This window comes from Acanthopagrus latus, chromosome 1, assembly GCF_904848185.1.
Source record: "Acanthopagrus latus isolate v.2019 chromosome 1, fAcaLat1.1, whole genome shotgun sequence".
NCBI classification, from domain to species: Eukaryota; Metazoa; Chordata; class Actinopteri; order Spariformes; family Sparidae; genus Acanthopagrus; species Acanthopagrus latus.
Window position 1 is genome coordinate 21,917,746 of NC_051039.1, and position 18,023 is coordinate 21,935,768.

The following is an 18,023-nucleotide window of genomic DNA, read 5'->3' on the forward strand; positions in this document are numbered from 1 at the left end:
CTCAATATTTTTTTTATAAGGACTATCAGTGTACTTTTGCTTAGCCACTTATTTCATGGTGCAAAATGTGCTGTCAGTCATAGTATTAAGATGTGCTGCATGAATAAACAATAGAAAAGACATTTGTAACAAGAAAACTGCATTTTTATTTTCCATTTTGACTTCTTCATACATTTTACCACTCAAAGAGGTCACAGTCCTGCTGAGACCTACAAATACATATATGCTTTTTTCATGGACAACAGTTCATTTTCATTGTAACAGGTTATAACTGGGACATATTGTAGACTATTACTGCCTCATCTGTACATGTGAATAAAAACTATAAAGTTCCAAACACCTTCTCAAAACCTTGTTTGTCCACCACCTGTCCAAACTTTGTGGAGAAATACAATGTCTCTGGACTGCTGTATCTCTTTAGTTTCCATATCGTCTCGTTTACGGCGTCTCCGGTATCCCCGATGGTCATTACATCTGAAACAGGCAGGTACATGTCGCAGCGTCTACCCCAGAAGTTGAGGTGGGACACTTTGAGTGTGGTCTGGGACGGGTCCAAGTACATCATCCCAACAACCCTCCTGAAGAAGTGACTGGCAGCGTATAGCATGGCACCAGCAAACAGCGCTATCCCTGTTGTGTAGCTGACAAGAAAGAAGGAGACTTGTCCTTGGAAGTAGAAGAAAAACACTGGGGGCAATATGACCACTGTGATGGCAGTCTGGAGCAGTTTAAGCCTTGACACGGCTCTGAGGTGCTTAATGTACGGCAGCCTGTAAATCAGAGTGTATTTCTCTGTGGACAGGTCAGAGTACCTGACCAGGCCTGTGACAGCAGGTATAAGGGGTCCACGGAAGCTCGGCTTGATTGGTGTGTGACCCGGTGAATGAGCCTGCAGCACACCATTAGGTATCCGACCTGTGAGTAGGCATGACCCTCTGGTGCAGGACAGAACACGGGAAGTCAACCTGTGATGGAGCATGGATCTGATCTGTGGGAAAAGGACAGATATATTTGACCAAAACCATTTGCAAATTGATTTATTGATTGACAGAAAATGTATAAGCAAAATGTATATACATTTTAATTATGCCAACTCTGTTTCCAGTAAATATATATTTGCCATATTTGTTAGTCTTGTTAAGTTTGTCTCCAGGATTTTGACCAGTGGACTGACAAAACAAGCAAAGTGAGGGATTGCGCTGGCCAAGTTTTACTATTTTCTGACATTTTGCCTGCTAAACTATTAAGCAACTAAATAATGAGCATATTCATTTTACAAATGAATGCAAGAGAGCATCATATATAACCCCCACTAGCTAAAACATTAGAAAGTTTTTTTAATCAACATTTTAAACATTAATAGTAGGGTTACTGAATTGAATTGCATCACATTATGTGTTGTGTTTGTGTCTAAATATGGCGACACTATGCATAACATCATGTCTGCATTATGTAGATGAGTAATAGTTTTTAAATTCAGATTCAGTCCCCAAGAGGAAATCCTCCTTGCAACCAGTTGGCTAAAAGAATGAACAAATCAATATAAGCAATAAAGCATATGCACCCGTTTTGTTTTAATTAACTATAAGGATGACTGAACAAACAATAACCATGCACATTTATTTTTTAATTATGAAAATCAGAGCTAGGCTAGGCTGGCTACAGACCTTCTATCATGGCTGTCATACACCCCAGGGAAAGCATCAGTTAGCTTGTCTGGATAATTTAACTGTCATATTAATTCATGATGTCTCGCAAAAGTGTGACAGTTAGAGTTTGAGGAAGAACGAGGCTCACCATGATCGCCGACAGAAGAGGGAAAACACAGAAACTCGAATGTCCTTTTTAGAAATGAGAGACATACCCAAGCACACACTTGAAGAGGTTAGCCAACATGAAGCATGAAGTTAGCTACACTCTGACCCGGAAGTACTCCACAATATTAACCGTTTTTTTTTTCTTTGAGTGTTCGTGTGCCCCCTAGTGGGAAAGTTATGCATTCTCACTTACGACATATTAATTAGATTTTTTATTAAACTATCCCTTGAACCTCAATCTGGAAATGTGGCTGTGAAATAATTCCGGTTCGTGAGAACGACACGTAACGTGCGGCAGGAAGAGTCACTTCCGCCACAGAAAGCAACAAGCTAGAGAGCAGACAGACGCTCCTCCGGCACCGTGCAGGTTTTCTGCGGTGTCTTATTTATCGGCTCAAGTCACTAGTTCATGTTACCGCCAGGCTCGACGGAGCATGAATTTATCTGAATTAGAGACTTTGAAGAGCCTAGCCGGACTGACAGCTAACATTAGCTAACGTTGGAAGTGTCTGGCGGTGCATTAGCTACCAGACGGTGCTCCTTCCTGTTCTTCGACAGGTCAGAGAGAGAGAGAGGGGGACAACAATGCTGCAGCTCGGAGATGAAGTCACCCTGTACTCGGTCGTCTTCGTGCTCGTCCTGCTGGGGACCCGGAGCCCGCTGTGGACGACCGGCCTCACCGCCTCCCTCTACCTCTTTATGGCTATGTTCCGGTTCCCCCAGGTACCGAGCAGCCGGGCCCAGCAGGTGCTGCACCCGGCCAAGGGCACGGCAGGCTCCGACAAAGTTTCAGTGGTAGCTCACCGGGGCGGTGGGCACGACGCACCGGAGAACACGCTGACAGCCATCCGGGAGGTGAGAGGAGGCTTTAGTGGGGTCTCTGGTCCTGCACATGGTTCTCCACACTCATAGCATCCCATGTGTTGCCAGTGATTGCCACGGACACAGAGCTGAAAGAGGCGGAAACATGACATGTGACAAAATTGGGGGGGGGTGCTGACAGGGTGCTTAGTGTCCTTTTTAAACAATTTACTTAAGATGCATCTGTCCACGCTGCGATTCACTGGACTGTAGCATCCACTGAAGGCCAGTGGTACAACACATGAATGATTGGAAAGTCACAATTATGCACCACATTTCTAATCTGCAAATCTGATGACAGTACCTTATTTATTTTTTAATATCCAAAGACATAACACAAGGAAACCTCTTTGCAAACGTTTTTTTTTTTATTTTTAAAACCCCCTCTCAGTGTTCTAGAGTGTCCAACTACACAATGGAGATACTGTATTTAGAATAAACCTTACTTTTTTGTATTGCAGTATCTTGTTAGTCATTGGTCATGACCAGAAACAGATCCTACCCAAATAGTTAAAACCGTCTTATTTGTCTATCCTGCTCTAGGCCAGTAAGAATGGGGCGACAGGCGTGGAGTTGGACCTGGAGTTCTCAGCAGATGGCATCCCGATACTGATGCATGATGAGACTGTGGACAGGACCACCAACGGGTCAGGACCACTCAGCCAGTTCACACTGTCCGAGCTGGGTAAACTGGATGCAGCAGCTAAACATCGGCTCAGGTAAGAAAGAAGGATAAAGAGAGGGAGGTGCATACAAGCATGCAGATCATCATGGGGACAATGATTATTTTCTCGGGATGGTACAGGTTGTTGCTGCCTGATGCAGTAAGTTCTTGTTTAAACTGAAGGTAATGCTTTCATTTTGCCCTTTTTTGATAATTTCTTATAATTGCTGGGGTGGCAATTGCAGTTTTTGCATTTTGTATTAATAGAAACACTTACTGCATTCTTGTAAAAAAACATTCTTCTTGGGGCAGATGGATAGATATTATTTAAAGTGGTGTTGCACCAGGTTAGACAACTAATGTATGTTTTTCGGAGCTAGCTGGAGGCTTAAAATGCTGAATACTATGGGCTGCATTATTAATTACTGCACTGTGACTTACTGAATGTTTGTTTGCACCTTGCTGATGTTGCCTTTATTTAGCAGCACATCAGGGTATTGTCTTTCCACTCACATGCTGATATTCTCTTTCAAATGTACTTTTTGCCGTGGGACTGCCTGCTACGGAACATATTGTTGAGGTACAGTTGCCGGGGATGCTGAATTGATAAAACAAATAAAAAATAAAAGGCAACAACACAAGGATATTATTAACTGAGACAGGAGAGAGAGGCAAGGTGTTGTTGATACAGAACCATGCCGTTGGTAGAACACATGAGACAAATAATTCAGGCGGTTTCTAGAAAACAGAAGAAGACAAACAAAAAGCAAAACAGTCAGTCTAAGATGAGAAGCTGAGATGCCACTGGTAGAGACAGGGACACCATCTAAGACCCTGCCACAAAAGGATTGAAACTAAAAAGTCCAAGTTATAAGTTGAACCCTTTAATTTAATTAACAAAACAAAGACCGAAATGTACTCCCTGCTACTGCCGCTACTAAACAATTACAGAGGAAACACTGTATAAATGTTATGTATTTTGACAAGGTAACTGTAGTGTGGACAAGTTACCCAATGCCCCTAATGGATGTGATGTCCCTAAGTTACATAAAGATTTGACAATAACCTCAAGCTTGAGGTCTGTTGATACTCAAAACTTGCTCCCATTAATGCATATGAACAACCAGGAGGCTCAAGTACTCTTGTCGTGCATACTATGGTGATATATGTATTTACTCTGCAATGTCAGTTTACACGAGAGAACTATATCCTGACGTCATTTTTACTGGACATTTAGTAGAAGATGGAAAAGAGGAATGTAGCACAGGAGCATAAAGTCTGTACATGTGGCTTAAATGTCTGATTTGGAGATGATGCTCTGATCAAAGCTTAGAGTTGTTCCCCAGGTTATTGTGTTTGAAAAGCACGATGTGTGCGTGAGCTTGAGATCGCTCTGAAACATTTATATCCTCTGTCACCAGGGACAAGTTTGCCGGAGAGAAGATCCCAACTCTGGAGGAAGCCGTGGAGGAATGTATCAGACTGCAGCTCATCATCTACTTTGATGTCAAAGGTCATCCGGACGAGGTGCAGCCAACAAAACAAACAAACAAAGCAAGACTTGATGATGTGCAACATGTCTGTCATGCTTGTTGATTTAATTGATCTGTAACCTTGTCAATATTGCATAAGGAATAGAACATGAAGCTGTGATTTTAAGTACCCTGGTACAAAATGATCCTGAAATATCTGTAGCGTTGTTTGAATGTTCTAGTGCAGAAAATAATTAGATGGTTGATTAATTTCTCAAGTAGTTACTAATGAATTTACTCCCTACTGAGGGTGGACAGTAGTTTTAAATGTTTCTGTCATACATCTCTTGTTGGGGAGTTAATTGTAGATTTTGGCAGGGTGCTTATAATGGTGTAGGCTGATGCAAATCAACCTTCTCCTCCCCGTGAAAATCAAAACTAGAGCATTGCATTACTGAAAAAGGTAAAGTGATTACAGTTAACTTTAAACACTGACATACATTTTACCTGCCGATCAGGCCAGTAAAACATTTAAACAGATATATAACTTTAGGTGCTGGTAACCTGTGTGGAATGTGAATAAAATGCTGGCAGATCCGGTAATAGCTTAATAATCATTAGTTCAATTCTTATCATTCCCAGTGAGTCACAGTTGCTTTGACAAACATTTATTAAAGTTTGTACTGTCCTTTGGGACATTTTTTATTTGCTTACAATATTACATCATCACTAGATGTTTCTTGTGTATTTGTGCTCGAACATACTCTATCTGATGTTAGAATATGACTGAGCCAAAGCAGCTCTAAGCTGAAAGATGCAGTTAAGTCATTTAGTCACTGCAGTTCCATTTCCATTTAATTCTGCATATTAGAAAGCTAAATTAAAAGCTTACATTGAGCCAAGGGAAGTTTATTTATATAGCGCTTTTAGACACAAGGCAATTTAAACTGCTTTATAATACTTTGAACCACTTGATGAGTGGCTCTGTGGTTTTACAAGAGTAAGGAATGCTACATCGGTCGTTGTTGTTTCAGGTGGGGACATTCTTGCCCACAGCAGTACATGCACACACAGACACAGCTGCTTATTAACACCAAGTGCTCGGACAGGAACACACACGAAGTGATATAAAGCATCACACGTAACTCTTCAGCAGCTGACTGTCCTACAATAACCTTGTGTTTTCTCCTCCCCCATCCAGGCAGCTGCTGCCCTTAAAGAACTGTATAAAAAACATCCAGTCCTCTACAACAGCAGCATCGTCTGCTCCTTTGAGCCCAAAGTCATCTACAGGGTAAGGGGGAAGTTTTTCAGGATGGTGGAAGTGAGTCAGATGTTCTGTTCATCTGTTTTATCTGGAACCAAATGAAACATTTTAATAAATGAGACAGTATGAACATTTTGGTAACCTTTGGTCGCATCCCTCCCATCAGGGCTCAAGCACTCGGCTTACTTACGCTAAATGTCCATGTTGTCAATTAAGTGTAAAGCCTGACCACTGTAGGAAGTTGAGCTTGCACCACAGGTGATGCTGTAACAAATGAGTTTGCATTTTTGCTATATTTTCAGAGATATGACTGTGTATGAATTTGACTGAACAATGTCAGTACAGCACAATAATCTCAAAGCACAGTGCTGAAGCCTCTTACTCGTCAACTCTGCCACATCAAGAATGCTAGCTGACTATACAGGCTGGGATAGGCTGACCAGTGTGGGTCACCTCACAGACAACAAATGACAGGCTTTCAGGATGAAGTAACGCTTTTTGATTTATTATCTGCATGTGCAAAAATGTGAATAACAGTTATCTGGTTCAAGTTGGACAAGATGATATAAACACATCCAAAAACAAATCACTCTTTTGGCCTTTTGTCTCCCTTTTCTCCCCCGAGTATCTCATAGTTAACATACTGGCACTGATAAACTGAAATATTTGCTCACATTGCTGTCATTTGTTGCATTGCTGTTGTGTGTATCGTATTGTTAATGTTCATTTCTTCTATATCACTAAAGAGCGCCATGCAGACACAAGGCACTGAAGGTGCTTTACAAAGGCACTGAAATATAAAAGACACAAGACAATAAGCGAACGTTACAGTTGGATTTTTAAAGAAAACTAAACTTAAAACAAGTAGATAAATAGAAATTAGAAAGAAATAATATTTCAAAGATGATACAAACAATAAATAAACGGTTACATATACGGTTGTGATTTGTATCATTTGAATACTACAGTAATCATTAAGGCTGCATGTCTTTCTGCTCCACTCCGACCCAGATGAGACAAAGTGACCCAGAAGTGGTCACAGCATTGACCCACCGCCCGTGGAGCCTGAGTCGGCTCGGCGATGGAACCCCGCGTTTCTCGTCGCTGTGGCAACACCATTGGTTCACGCTAATGGACATGGTTTTGGACTGGGCGCACCATCACATACTGTGGAAGCTGTGTGGCACCTCGGCCTTCCTCATACAGAAGAACTTTGTCTCACCGTGAGTTCCTGCAGCTGAGACCCATGAGTATTCTTCTATACATGTGCTGCATAAATCTGTAGTGAATGTGGGAGCCATTAACAGTCAAGATCAACCTGTGTAATGTTGTTCACAACAGAGGATACAACTGAGTGTCTCTATGTGCTGTCTGCAGGGACTACGTCCAGTACTGGGCCCAGAGGAGGGTGGAGGTGGTAGCCTGGACAGTCAACACAAAAGTTGAGAAAGAGTATTACCAGGAGCTGCTGCAAGTCAACTACATCACAGACAGCCTGGTGGAAGACTGTGAACCCCATTACTGAGAAACACATGAAACCAGCACGTGACGCGTCGACACACATAAACATTAAAAGCAATCATATGAACGGAACATTTCACTGTCTACTCATCTCCCATAATGTGGCATCAGGTAAGGGAACATGTGCCACACTTTTATTCCCACACACTCTTTGATTTCTGTGAGTGTGTGTGTATGAGTGCATGTTTATTTGAGGCAGTGAAACAAGGTGCCATACAAGAGGCCAAGTAAGAGACATTTTGAGGCATTTAAAGGCATTCTGGTCTACAGTAAGTGTCGTCGATAGACATGAATCAAACGTACTGTATTCAACAACTCAGGACTGCAATTAAGTTTTTTTTTTTCCCTTGCTAATCTAGTCTGAAGTGAACGACCTGAAAATGATTCTTACTACTAACTGCTAATATAAATATTTTATAACTGTAATATACAACAGGAACAGTTTGACACACAAATAGTTTCAGCACAGTCCAATGCAGGTTTATATTGCACATACCCCACCCAGTCTAATCATCACACAGTAGATTTAATTTTGTTTTTAAATGTTGTGATCTTTGTTTGAGAATCATCATTTGGTTCATGCTGGTTGTCCTCACTGTATCTGTAGAGCGGATACCAGTGACAGCAGCACCGTCTCAGCTTTGTTCCATCCCATGTCACCTCAAGGTTATATGCACCTCTTAAGCTAAAAGACAAGGAGTTACTCTCATTGTAACGCAGTATATGAGAAAACTATAGGACAGTGCAGGGGAACAGTAAGGGATGAAGTGTGGTACAGTAAACTATAAAATGGTACTGAGAACACTGCAGACGTGTAAGCAGATGCACAAATGTATCTAACAACATTAACAACATCTCTGTTGCATGTAGGTGTGAAAGTAAGATGTGCCAGTTAGCCAGCACCTGCAGTGTCAGCATGGTACGTACATGGAATACTACCATTATTATTAATGTTAATCACATGTGTTGGACAATTTTAATACACTATTGTAGGAGTTTAAAAAAATAATAAGACCACTATAATACTGTTTATATGCTATTATCAACCTCATCTACATTTGATCAGTGTTTAATTGAAGATGACTTGACAGCTTTAAAATGATTATAAATGATTCATGGTTAAATGAGTGAAAAAAGTTAAATGCTTATCCCACAGTTGGTCTTAAAGTTGGAATAAATAAATTCTGGCGATTTGGAGTCATTTGACATAATGTGTCATTTTTAAGAGATTTTTTTTTTGCTCGATTTATTTATTTTTTTGCACCTTTGGACAGCTGAGAGCACCAGTCACCAAATGGGTACCTAAAGATCAGCTGATTCAGCTGACATTCTGCAGCCAGGTGCAGAACTGACACAGGATATCAACATTATGGTATTTATGGTGTTCGAGGCACCATTAACAGACTGTCTCAGAAGTCTTTTGACACCCATGCACTCATGGGGTTTTTTTTGTTTGTTTGTTTTAACAGATCAGACAACCAGGAAAAGTTAAAAAGGGAAAAAAAAAGAACTTTGCCACTTTTCCAGAGTAAACTTTAAGGGGTGCAGTTTAGTTTGGGAGAACAAATTCAAACTCTGACTTTTAATTACAAAAACAATATTAATGAGATAATAATACAAGCTAACAACATGATATTTATCTTTTCCATAACTGAATAAACAAGCTGTTCTCGGAGGATAATTGGGTCCCCAGAACATAGTTTGAAGCTAGAAGCTGATGTCTGCCAAATATAAACAAAACAATATGGTATGAACTTGTGTTGACCATTAATGTCCGTTTGTTTACTAATTTTATTAAGTCATGAAAACAAAGACAGTTTGTGTATTTAGTTTTTTTTAGGCATTTAAAAAAATAAGTCAAATATGTTTTTCTTAAGATTTGTTCCTTAAAAGTACACACTGCACCTTTGAGAAACAAGCGTCGGGTGATTGAACTGATGGGAAGATGAACTGTCAGCTGTCCACACTGTTCTAAACATTGGCTGTAGAAAAGCACAGGGACAGTGTGAGAACTGATAGATGCATCTTGTTCAGTACTGAGTAAACATCCTTTGACCAGGGTCTGACCTGTGCCGCTAATGCTGAGCCTGTGTAGTGCGGACTCTTGATGATTAGCCTCTTGGCAGAGTCTCAGGTGATTGGCCCACATAGTACAGATGAATGGGGGGTGAGATGGAGGTGTAATGTTAGATATCACCCTGGATAAGCCTGTCTGAGCTGCTCCTCGTCCCCCTGATCTTAAGTTACTAAACACAGACTGTGGAGAGGAGCCACTCAGGTGCAGTACACCTGGACGACACAGGTTACCTGTTCTTACACTGTGGTACATCTGAGATAAAGTAAAAAAGCGCGTTATAGTGGATAGCACACAACTGGAGAGAAAATATATAAAGAATATGTTTATTATTTTAATGCCCTCAGTGCTTATATTTATTGGTTGAATGTTAAATATTAAGACTGTCTCAATTATTATTGAAAAAGCTATGACGTGAAAAGTAAATGTACAAACTGCAGCAGCGTCCGTTTTATGTCCGTTTTTATCGTAACTGTCAGCACGTTTACCTGCCTGCGCCTTTGGTTTATTAGGTGAAAGGTGATCGCTCCTCTCCTCCAATACACCGTCTGAGGGGCGTACAGTGACGTCACGGAGGGGGGTTGCCCTGCTCCGTAAAGCACACCGGTCACATAAACGGAAACAACAGGAGCGGAAATGAGGAGACTCCAACTTCAAAGTAAAAGTCACGACAGCATGACACGGGATAACTTAAAAATCTGTGAAGTACTCAGCATTTAAAAAACATGATTAACTAAGCATTAGAAAATAAGATTCAATTCTTTATTTTGATTGTGTAACAGAACAAAGCAGCAAAGCATGCTGCGCAGTAGAGAATACAAAAATATATCAGTAAGATATATATGTATAAATTCGTTAAAAAAGATGAAAAGTTAATAAGAATAAAATGGGAATTAAAAGATTCTAAGCACTTTCTGCGAATAGAAATCAAAGAAGACAGCACATTCAACTAATTCAAATGCAGGTGGAATGGACAGTGTCACTTCAGCCTTGAAAAAAGACTGCGACATGCTTCTCAATTATTAGCTGTCATGTGTGCTCAGTCTGTCACATTATACCACCCACAAAAATGTGAGACAATTAATACATTGATGAGCAAGAGCAGAGTACAGGAGGGTGTTTCTTCTGCAAAACAGAATGAAGCAGTTATCCAAAATAACAAAAAGCACAACATAGACAAAGGCATATGGTTTACAGCTTTGATGGGTATATAATATCTATATCTCATAAAGAAGTACATTTGATGCAATTTCATCACATGATATGGTAACTGCACACCTGAAACACACACACACTCACACACACTAAGTACACAACCATCTTTCACTCATTAGTTGTATCCTGTGATACCCAACCATACAGAGAGCGCTTGGTGTATTTGCCCAGGATTTGAAAGATGTGAAGAGGAAAAGGCTGTCAAATTGCATGAGTACGTTCTATTATTTGAGATCTTTTATTTTCTTACATCACAACCTATGACTTAATAACCAAGTGTTGGTTAAGAACGAAAATTAGAAGCCTACCCAAGACTGAACATCAAAACAAAAGCAAGCAAACAAACAAAAATCTGTTATCAAACACGGCTTTTATTTTGAAAACTCTGACCGGAAGTGGTACCCATAATTCTTTCTCGCATGACGCTTGCCAAGCATGGTAGCTTTCCGTCCTGTTGAGAATATCAAAGTGTGCGGTGTCCTTGTCTTCTGTCACAGAGCTGGTCGTGATTGCAGCGAGTCCCGGAGCACAGAGGACAGGCTGTCCCGCCTGGAGTGTCCCTGTCCTCGGCTGTCAGGAAGCACCGTGCCCCCCCCTCCCCTCTTCTTCTTCTGACTGACTGATCACCTGCATGTGGAGCCGCTTTCTCCTTGGATGACCTACACGCAACCTCTCTCAGGAGCAGCAGACGTCGCTTCATTACAGCCGAACACCTGCTGGTCAGGAGGAGCAGCGGGACGCGTATCGATACACAGCCGGAGACAAGTCAAGGCGAGAGTCCTGCAGGCTTCAGGCCGACTCTGGAGCAGCTGACCTGGGGAACACAATACGACGCTGCTAAAAAAACATTTTTCTTCTCATTGTGGCTGCGTCAGGGGAAGCGGACACCGGAGTGGGAGTCCTGCAGAGCTGACAGTCAATGACAGCAGCTGATCATTAACAAGACGAGACGGACGGGCTATAAAGAGGGACACTACATCATTCTAGGAGCTTACATGATGTACACAATCACCAGAGGTCCCAGCAAACTTGTTACACAACGGAGGACAGGTCAGTGAATGGGTGCGCTTATCTGAAGCATGATGCAATGTCACATCACCAGATTCACTTTGGGCCGTGTGAAGGGAAAGTTAGGGCTCGTGTAGTGAGGGAGGAATGAGGGGTTTAAAGGTGAACTGCGACCTGCGCGAAGCCATTTAACCCTACATTTTGTCTTGAAGGTCCCACGCAACAAATCGAGACCAAATTCAGCGACCTGAAGCTGAAGCCGACGTCTTGGCTGTCCTCGAGGTAAAGTATCCATACCGAGGTGTTGTTTTGGTGTGTGTGCTCTGAGATCGTCTCTGCCGCGTGGGCCCCAAAAATACTCACGCACGTGCGCCGTGAGTGCGATCATGTAACACGCCGCCCTGACTTTGGTAACGCCGCTGCACCCATTATCGGACGCAGCTTTTCCCCGCAGATTCTCGCAGTTTCTCTGCGGTCAGTTACACCGCGTGACCTCGCGCGAGACAGCCGACGCACCCCCCCTGCGCGTGTCAGCGGGTTGTGACGCCTGTTCTGGCCCACCTGTCCTGCTAGGATTCGTGTGCTCCCTTCAGGTGCTGCTGGGAAATACCAACACCATTCAAAGACGTACTCAGCTGCCAGGTCTTAGGTGCACTCAATTTACCTCGTTGACACAGATGAGGAGGACCAAACCTCTCGGTGTGGTGTAATACACAGAAACACAGTCATTTTAAGCCTCTTTACAACAGATTAAATACGCTGATGAAATGTGGACGTCTTGCGGGAATGTTTGAGAATGCATTAGTGTTAGGTAAGAGGTGTACCAAGCAAGGCCTTGTTGAAAGGCATTCTGGGACAAAGAAATCAACAAGCAGTCATTTAAAGGTCCATTGTGTAGAATTTAGAGGGATTTTGGGTCAGAAAGTGAATGTAATACTGCTAATTCTGTATTCATTAGTGTTTAATTGCCTGAAACTAAGCGCCTTTGTGTTTTCGTTACCATATAATGAACCTTTTATGTCCACAAAGGGAACAGGTTGACCTCCACAGAGTCTGCCATGTTTCACCGCCATCTTTCTTCAGCAGCCCAGAACAGGCAATCATAACACTGATGCTAGAGAGGGAATTGAGAGTTTACACATAGATAGAACTAGATACCCAAGGATGGCACCTAGTCATTTCAGTGAGACTTGGTTGCCTGGTATGTACACCAGAAACACATTTCTAGTTTCTGAGTACTTCCCGGTTATGCACGAGCTCTCGTTTTGCCCATAGACTTCACATTGTGATGACATTGCGGTTTTGTGATGTCCTTTTCTGAGCTTGAGGAAAATATTACAAATGTATAACCTCCATCAATTGAACATTCTTACTATAAAGAGTGATAACTGACCTTCGAGGTGTACTGTCAACAGTTTTACAGACTTCTGGTTTACAATAGCAGTCTGTGGGGGGAAATGCTTTTCGGACAGGTGATCATTCTGCTTCAATACTGTGAGTGGCCACTGGGTAAAATTGGAAACAAAGGCTGTGCAGCCTGATCATATCCAGGTCTTAATAGTAGATTCATGGTTTTACAAGTTTGGGTTTGTGAGGACTATTTAGTTGGTTGCAAACAGCAACCTCACTGCTAGATGCCACAAACTTTTGACACACAGGACCTTTAATGACAAATCAATCAGCAAAGACTCAACACGACCTGCTGTAAAATCATATTTTTCTGAACGCCCTCCTGATGAAAATGGCGAGATACCTCTGAAAATGATTTTTTTTTATTGTTGTATGTCCAAAATCAAGAATGAACCCTCAGTCTCAGTGTGTCTAAAAGCTAAAGACACAGCCTCAGGCAACAGTCAAACATGTCATTTCCAAAAGTTAACAGACAACTAGCATCATTATTTTTTAATCACTGTGAGATTTAACAATTTGTTGCTGGATGTCCTAATCTGTTGAGTTGACATTAACCCTGTCTCATCTCTCTGCAGCTCTCCGCCCCCGAAGATCGTGTTCAATCGTTTGAACGGGAAGCGCTACCACAGTGCAGCCACACAGAAGACGGCCAGCCCAGCAGAGGGGTTCACACCAGCACATGAAGAGAACGTCAGATTTGTGTATGAAGGTGAGAGTCCCAGGATCAATACATGAGCAGATGTGGGTCACAGTGCCAAGGTCCGACCTCCAGGGCAAATCCTGAAGCCGGGAGAGATTGTATTTCCTCTTTAACACAACAAGGTCAGAGGTTGAGAGGAAGGAACCGGGACATAGTGGTGGACAGATAATCCCATACGCATTTCTTCCAGACTGAGCAGCTGCACTTGAATTGATTGGTTCCTTTGGGGGCTACAATTTGACTCAATTTCAAAGTGGCAAAAACAACTGTGTTGCTTACAGTCTATAAAAACCCAACAATGATTAAAAATCAGGACTATGCACCTCCCCCCCCGTGCTGAAGTTTACCAAGCATGCTGTACCACTTGGCCAGTGTTTCATGCCCCGGTGGAAATGAATGACTTGTAGAGCTGAATCGGCTTGAGCCATCTTATCTGTGTTACTCTTGGACGGCTGCCAGTGAAGACTGGTCTGTGGCATCCTTTTGTGACCATAAAATTCAGCCTGGGAAAAGCTCTTTTTCTTCTTCTTCTTCTTCTTCACTGCTCACTCCAAAGGAAAAACCTCTGGCACAGTCTGTCGAGTTGTGTTAAGATGGACGACCTGATGGGTCCACTGTGATAGGAGAGTTGAGAAGACCACAGATGTCACCTGCTGACATGTTTGAATAACATTTTCACCAAATACATATGCTGACATTCACATAGCCAGTTCTTTTATATGTGACGTCCACTCAGAGTGATACAGGCTGCACAAGGGAAATCATGTTTGTGCTCGAGGCGAGTCAAACCTTGAGGCTTATCTGTGGGTGAAGCTGGAAAACCTTCACCCACTGCAGATAAAACATTTCATAGATCATCTTAAAGGAGGCCCATTAGGCTTGCATGTTTTTTTTTTTTATTTTTTCCTTCAGTGTGTTGAGCATGTAAAAGATGCCACAGAAAACACTGCTCCTGAAGCACAACATCAGTAGACCCGCTTATAATTCTGTGACTTCTTGACATCACTCTGTCAAACAATTTTCATAATTTATGCCTTTAATTGCAGTAGAAGTGAAGTAATTAACTGGAAGCGGAAAACTAGACAAAGCCAAACAGAGACACAGTGAGCAGTGCCGTCACAGGCGTGTGTAAGCTGACCAATCATAGCAGACGGAGTATTGGCAAGGGCGGGGCTGTTCTTAAAGAGACAGGAGTGTTTCAGACAAAGGGGGGTTGGACACCCAAAACTAAAATGATGAACCTGCATCATGTCTCCTGCTGTATATCTATAGAGTCTGTATAATCTTATCTATAAGGAAATTTCAATCAATAAACCATAATGACTGTATCATAAAAATCAACCTCCGCTTTACAGCACTTTTCTCTATGCCGCCGCACATCATCTCCTGTTTTTGCACCACATGTAATGCATCATAATGTTAAGTGCATACCACGTGAAGCCTTTTTCTGCAAGAGGAATCGATGCTGTAGCTGTTCGTGTTACTTCAGATCAATTTAAGATCCACGGGAGGTCAATTTTCATAGGGTTAAAAAACGAGCCTTAATCCAGGCTGAAATCCACATCAAAAGTCCTGTTGACTGTGGATAAGTTCAACTGCATTCAGTTTCTAATATGTGTGTTTGTTTGCATGCAGCATGGCAGGAAGTGGAGCAGAAGCTGGGGGACGGAGACGCAGGGGAGCCAACTGAGAGCCCCGGGCCCATTCAGTACACTGAGAAGACTCCCAGTGCTGCGATGAAGAGTAAGTTCCTGCATCTGCACTTGTGCTCAGGCGTCATTTGGATTAGCATACAGTTCCCATTCATTCACCTGCAGACTCTTCAAAGACTGGGACAACAAAGTAAATTGGCCGTCACATCTCACCACTGAGTTTTACGACATCCCCACAGATAACCCTCTTCCTGCATTTTAACCCCCTGAACCAGTAATATCTCCATGTCTTTATTATTCCTGGTTACTTACACACCACAGGAAAGCTGCTCTCATCTCTCCGCCGGAATCACATGCCGGGTGCTTTTTGGCTTAGCTTTATCTGCAGCCTGAGGGCAGCTCTTGTAATAGTTTGCATTAATTTTTAACTCTTTAGTCTACGAGAACCGGGCTGATCTAGATAAACCAGCTCTGACTGCTGACTACATGTCTCGCCTTGGCTCACACGTCTGCTCCAGTTCTTCTTCTATGGCTCGCTGCCATGAGAGATTGTGACAGATTTGCTGAAGAATGCAATTTTTAAACTATTCTTATGAGCAGGCAATTAAACATTTAAAAGTTGCGCATCTCACGTGAGTCTGGATTTTTCAAAAACGGCACCTTGGATTTACCATCTTTTTTGCCATGTAATCGCTGTGCTTCTAGTGATGGTGGTGCTGGTTGGTTTGGGGTACCACCACTTTGGTCAAGACTGAATTATCTGAACAGCCTTGCATGGATTGCTGCTGAATTTGGTGATCTCTGCGGTTAGAGAGGTTTAAAATTGTGTTTTTCAGTGAAATGTATCAACAACTACTGGATCAGTTGCATTCAGTTTGGTCCAGATGTTCATGGTCCTCTCAGATCAGAGCTAGGCAACCAGTATTACAAGGATGATTATCAGCAGTGATGTATAAGAACCAGTAGACTACTCTGCAACTGTTGCTGCTTCATTTATTCCGATAATATTCAACTAGTTTCTGCCCAAATTCGGCGGGTCAGTAAATTGATGATGTTTTAACCATTTTAATTTTCACCAATTTCTATCCGTTAAGCAGGTCAATTTGGAAGACAGACAGAAATTTTTAGTTAAAATGGCGTTATCAGCACAAGTTATGCAGAAACAAGTCGGAAGTTCCCTGGAAATGTATGAAAGAAAGCGCAACAAAAAGCTCAGCTGAATTGGTGAACACACCTGCTGAACATCAGCATGTTAGCATAGTCTTTGTGAAAGTATTTGAAACCAACAGCACTTCCACAACACTGCATTTATATCCCTAATCTTTGTTTTAATTTTGTGACACAGATTTGAAATTCTGACATATGCTTGGTTGACAGTTTGTCACCCCCTTTTTTATTTTGTTGTTATCCAGGTCATCCCTCTTTTCTGTGAAACTGAATTTGACTTTGGTATCCACGTGACAAAATGAATAATTACTGAACAAAATGAATGAATCACAGAACACGGATTAACCTTTATTCTCTGACACCCCCTGTCGTTTTTGTCTCTGTGCAGACTTTGTGCCCATAGACTTGGAGGAGTGGTGGGCTCAGCGCTTCCTTGCCAACATTGCCAACCTTTCATGAGCTGGTGAGGCTTTGAGTCGGGACAGGAAGCACGGCGTCGATGCTCCGTGGATGAAGGCATCATGAGTGTGAGGAGGATCCGTCTCCAGGATCTGCAGTACGAAATGTTCGTACGTAATTTGGAATCTGATTTGCCGCCGTGTGCTTCACGCTGCTGTAGAGAAAACTGGTTGCACAACACGAACCCCCCTGATGCAACGACAGCGACCTGATTGATTCGCAGAGATGACTTGATGTTGTGCTGCTGCAAAGGACCCGTCTCTCTCTACTTGAATGATGAATCGGATAGAAGTTGAGATTTTTTTTTCTTGCCCAAGAACCTGCCTCCTTTCTCAAGTGTGCTCAGCTGTATGTACGCTGTGGCTGATCTTTTAATATAAATCTTCTGAAGAGCAAAAGAAAAGTAAAATGTTTTTCAAAAATCTCCTGTTGTGTTGAATCATTTAAGAGAACACATTTGGCATCTATTTATTTGGTAAAATATCTCATGCGGAGGATTAATTACTGTCCCATCACACACATGAATGTATAAAATGTCATTTCACACACACACACACACACACACACACACACACAGTAATTTAATCCAGTTATCCGCACAATAATAGCTCCGTTTCTCAAAAATCTGAACAGTGCAACCTCCATTTTTTTCACTCTCCACAAATCTTTTGCAAAATAGAACACTGCAAGTAAAATCACTGATGGAATGTAACTAAGTACATTTACTCAAATACTA

At 42.1% G+C, this 18,023-nt stretch overlaps 3 protein-coding genes across 6 annotated transcripts; 2 read left to right on the forward strand and 1 right to left on the reverse strand.

The window, feature by feature from the left end:
- Positions 1-126: 126 nt before the first annotated feature.
- tmem186 (transmembrane protein 186) lies at positions 127-2,566 on the reverse strand. 3 transcript variants are annotated; one of them, XM_037101815.1, is made up of 2 exons: positions 2,429-2,566; positions 127-988 (listed from the first exon to the last, which is right to left on the reverse strand). In XM_037101815.1, the coding sequence occupies exon 2, from the start codon at positions 977-979 to the stop codon at positions 323-325; it is 657 nt and encodes a 218-aa protein (XP_036957710.1). In that variant the 5' UTR covers positions 980-988; positions 2,429-2,566; the 3' UTR covers positions 127-322. The 3 variants fall into 3 exon arrangements, with proteins under 3 accessions (XP_036957710.1, XP_036957700.1, XP_036957689.1); XM_037101805.1 differs by lacking the exon at positions 2,429-2,566 and adding an exon at positions 1,865-2,001; XM_037101794.1 differs by lacking the exon at positions 2,429-2,566 and adding an exon at positions 1,798-1,950.
- Positions 2,112-8,799, forward strand: gde1 (glycerophosphodiester phosphodiesterase 1). Of its 2 annotated transcripts, XR_005075599.1 has the most exons (7): positions 2,112-2,672; positions 3,222-3,397; positions 4,764-4,869; positions 6,016-6,108; positions 7,093-7,304; positions 7,459-7,713; positions 8,473-8,799. XR_005075599.1 is itself a non-coding variant. In XM_037101772.1 (6 exons), the coding sequence occupies exons 1-6, from the start codon at positions 2,403-2,405 to the stop codon at positions 7,604-7,606; spliced, it is 1,005 nt and encodes a 334-aa protein (XP_036957667.1). In that variant the 5' UTR covers positions 2,112-2,402; the 3' UTR covers positions 7,607-8,799. The 2 variants fall into 2 exon arrangements, 1 of the variants encoding a protein (XP_036957667.1); XM_037101772.1 differs by having other exon boundaries at positions 7,459-8,799.
- A 2,440-nt stretch (positions 8,800-11,239) lies between these two features.
- On the forward strand, positions 11,240-17,711 carry mcrip2 (MAPK regulated corepressor interacting protein 2). Its single transcript, XM_037077452.1, has 5 exons — positions 11,240-11,941; positions 12,112-12,181; positions 13,885-14,018; positions 15,645-15,752; positions 17,217-17,711. Exons 1-5 carry the CDS (start codon positions 11,887-11,889, stop codon positions 17,285-17,287), a joined length of 438 nt encoding a protein of 145 aa, XP_036933347.1. The 5' UTR covers positions 11,240-11,886; the 3' UTR covers positions 17,288-17,711.
- The last annotated feature ends 312 nt before the right edge of the window (positions 17,712-18,023 follow it).

What these genes read in the sequence shown, in the direction of transcription:
- gde1 (XM_037101772.1), top strand. Translation starts at nt 2,403, where the DNA reads ATGCTGCAGCTCGGAGATGAAGTCACCCTGTACTCGGTCGTCTTCGTG. An exon ending in CGCTGACAGCCATCCGGGAG is followed by an intron (nt 2,673 to 3,221) that starts GTGAGAGGAGGC and finishes ATCCTGCTCTAG; the next exon opens with GCCAGTAAGAATGGGGCGAC. An exon ending in TCAAAGGTCATCCGGACGAG is followed by an intron (nt 4,870 to 6,015) that starts GTGCAGCCAACA and finishes TCCCCCATCCAG; the next exon opens with GCAGCTGCTGCCCTTAAAGA.
- mcrip2 (XM_037077452.1), top strand. Translation starts at nt 11,887, where the DNA reads ATGATGTACACAATCACCAGAGGTCCCAGCAAACTTGTTACACAACGG. An exon ending in CGTCAGATTTGTGTATGAAG is followed by an intron (nt 14,019 to 15,644) that starts GTGAGAGTCCCA and finishes GTTTGCATGCAG; the next exon opens with CATGGCAGGAAGTGGAGCAG. An exon ending in TCCCAGTGCTGCGATGAAGA is followed by an intron (nt 15,753 to 17,216) that starts GTAAGTTCCTGC and finishes GTCTCTGTGCAG; the next exon opens with ACTTTGTGCCCATAGACTTG.